General features: G+C 43.0%; 1 protein-coding gene across 1 annotated transcript in view; it reads right to left on the reverse strand.

The window, feature by feature from the left end:
- Positions 1–233: 233 nt before the first annotated feature.
- The window catches only part of WBP2NL (WBP2 N-terminal like), a 34395-nt gene continuing 32586 nt past the window's right edge, over positions 234–2042 (reverse strand). Inside the window, exons 5-6 of the mRNA XM_006866915.1 lie at positions 797–910; positions 234–238 (exon numbers count right to left, since the gene is read on the reverse strand). Of these exons, the coding sequence (XP_006866977.1) occupies positions 234–238; positions 797–910 (119 nt within the window). The remainder of the gene's footprint in view (positions 239–796; positions 911–2042) is intronic.

The raw sequence follows: 2042 nt of genomic DNA on the forward strand, positions 1-2042 counted from the left end.
GATAAAATTAAAGGCCATGGACATACACATGAAATGAGAACCCAAGAAACGGATCTGCATTTGGGAGGTTAGGCCTATAAGAGGCAGCAGATCACACTGGAGAATCACTGCTTTCTCACTTTCCAGAACTCTTACTCATTAGCACTAGGCAGACACAATAGGCAACAGATACGGGGCAGGAAGCCCAGGGCTTAATCCTGGTCTGGTTGAAGGGCATGACCCTAGCCTGATGGCTAGGCTTGTAAGAAACAGAAGGAGGAAGTGTGCAGGAGCAGGGGTTTTCTGCTCCAAATATAAGCAGTTGGGAGTTGCCCAGGTAAGTTCCATATTTGTGCATAATAGTTCAAAATAAGCCAGAAACAAAAGCCCAGTCACTCTGACCATTTTCCAACTTCTTAAACTTAGTCCTGGTGTGGCTCTGTGGGCTAATGCATCAGACTGCAAAGTCGTTTGAACTACATGGTCAGTGGTTCAAGCTCGCCAGCTGCTCCTTGGAAACCCTATACAGGGTCACTATGGGTTGGAACCGACTCGACGGCACTTAACAACAACAACAAACTTAGTCCTGGTATGGCACTGTAGGATAAACACTAGGCTGCTAACTGTAAGGTCAGCAGTTCAAAATCACCAGCCGCTCCTCAGAAACCTTATACAGGGTTGTTACAAGTCAGAATCAACTTGACAGAACTTCACAACAAACCTCTGCCATTTCTCTGCAGACAGATTGCCATAAAGACCTCTGTGGGCCCTGGTAGACCTTTCCATCTCCCAGGCAAAAAATCCCCCAACACCTTACCTGGACAAGGTGTCTCTGGGGTACATTCCACGGTCATCTGCTCAGGAACCACCACATATATGGCTGGCCCACCATACCAATAATTTGCATTTCCCAAAGGAACTCCTGTGGCAGCTGAGAAGTTAAGTAAAATAGAATCTAGTTTTACACTTTTAAGTCAGATGTAAGCAGAAAATAATCAATTGTGTATTATCTATCATCTGGAGTCCTGGTATAAGCACTGGACTGCTAACTGCAAGGTTGGTGGTTCAAACCCACCAGCTGTTCCTCAGAAACTCTATACAGGGTCGTTATGAGTTGGAACCAATTCAACGGCATTTAATTGTTGTTGTTGTTAGTGCCATAGACTTGGTTCCAATTCATAGCAACCCTGTATGTGATTTCCAAGGAGCAGCTGGTGGTTTTGAACTGCTGACTTTGTGGTTCACAGTCCAGTGCTGATCCTACAGCACCACCTCAGGAGTCCACAGTTAATAATAGCTGACATTAACAAATGCTTGCAACATGTGAGGCACTATCCCAAACCCTTTCCTATTTTATCATCATCTAAACCTCACAACCCTATGAAATATATATTATTGAAATTAACTCCATTTAACAGATGTGGAAACTTAAACACAGGGGGTAATTAGATAACTTGGCCAAGGTTACCAGAAGAAAAAAAAACATTGATGAGTCAGAGCTGGGATTTGAACCCAACAAGCCTTACTCTAGAGGTCTGCAGGCTGGTTCTCTCAGCCAGTAAGGTATATCAATTTTCAAGTGGTGATTTCTAAATAGTACACATTGTGGCCCTGTGGGATATGTGGACTGTTCTCACTGAATTTCCTTAGTGTGTGTCCCTAATGCTTACATTAAAACAACAACAACAACAAACAAAAAACTAATCATTTGTGAAGGAGCCCTGGTGGTGTTGTAGGATAAGTACAGAACTACTAACTACAAGGTCAGCAGTTCAAACCCACCAGCTGATCCCTGGAAGAAGATGAGGCTTTCTGCTCCCATAAAGATTTACAGCCTCAGAAAACCTATACAGGCTCAGTCTGACGGCATTTGGTTGGTAATAATTTGTGAGAGTTTGGTTTTTTGTGTCTTGAAACTTGCAAACTGATTTTCTACCTCAATTTTTTTTTTTTATTGATTTCCAAGAGAACAAAGCGGATGAGAGAACAATTAGGCAGGTTTGCATGGGCTAAGTGGGACAGAGGTAAATAATGATGTATGCACAACCTTGGAACAACAGGGC

This window comes from Chrysochloris asiatica, unplaced genomic scaffold, assembly GCF_000296735.1.
Source record: "Chrysochloris asiatica unplaced genomic scaffold, ChrAsi1.0 scaffold00097, whole genome shotgun sequence".
NCBI lineage: Eukaryota > Metazoa > Chordata > Mammalia > Afrosoricida > Chrysochloridae > Chrysochloris > Chrysochloris asiatica.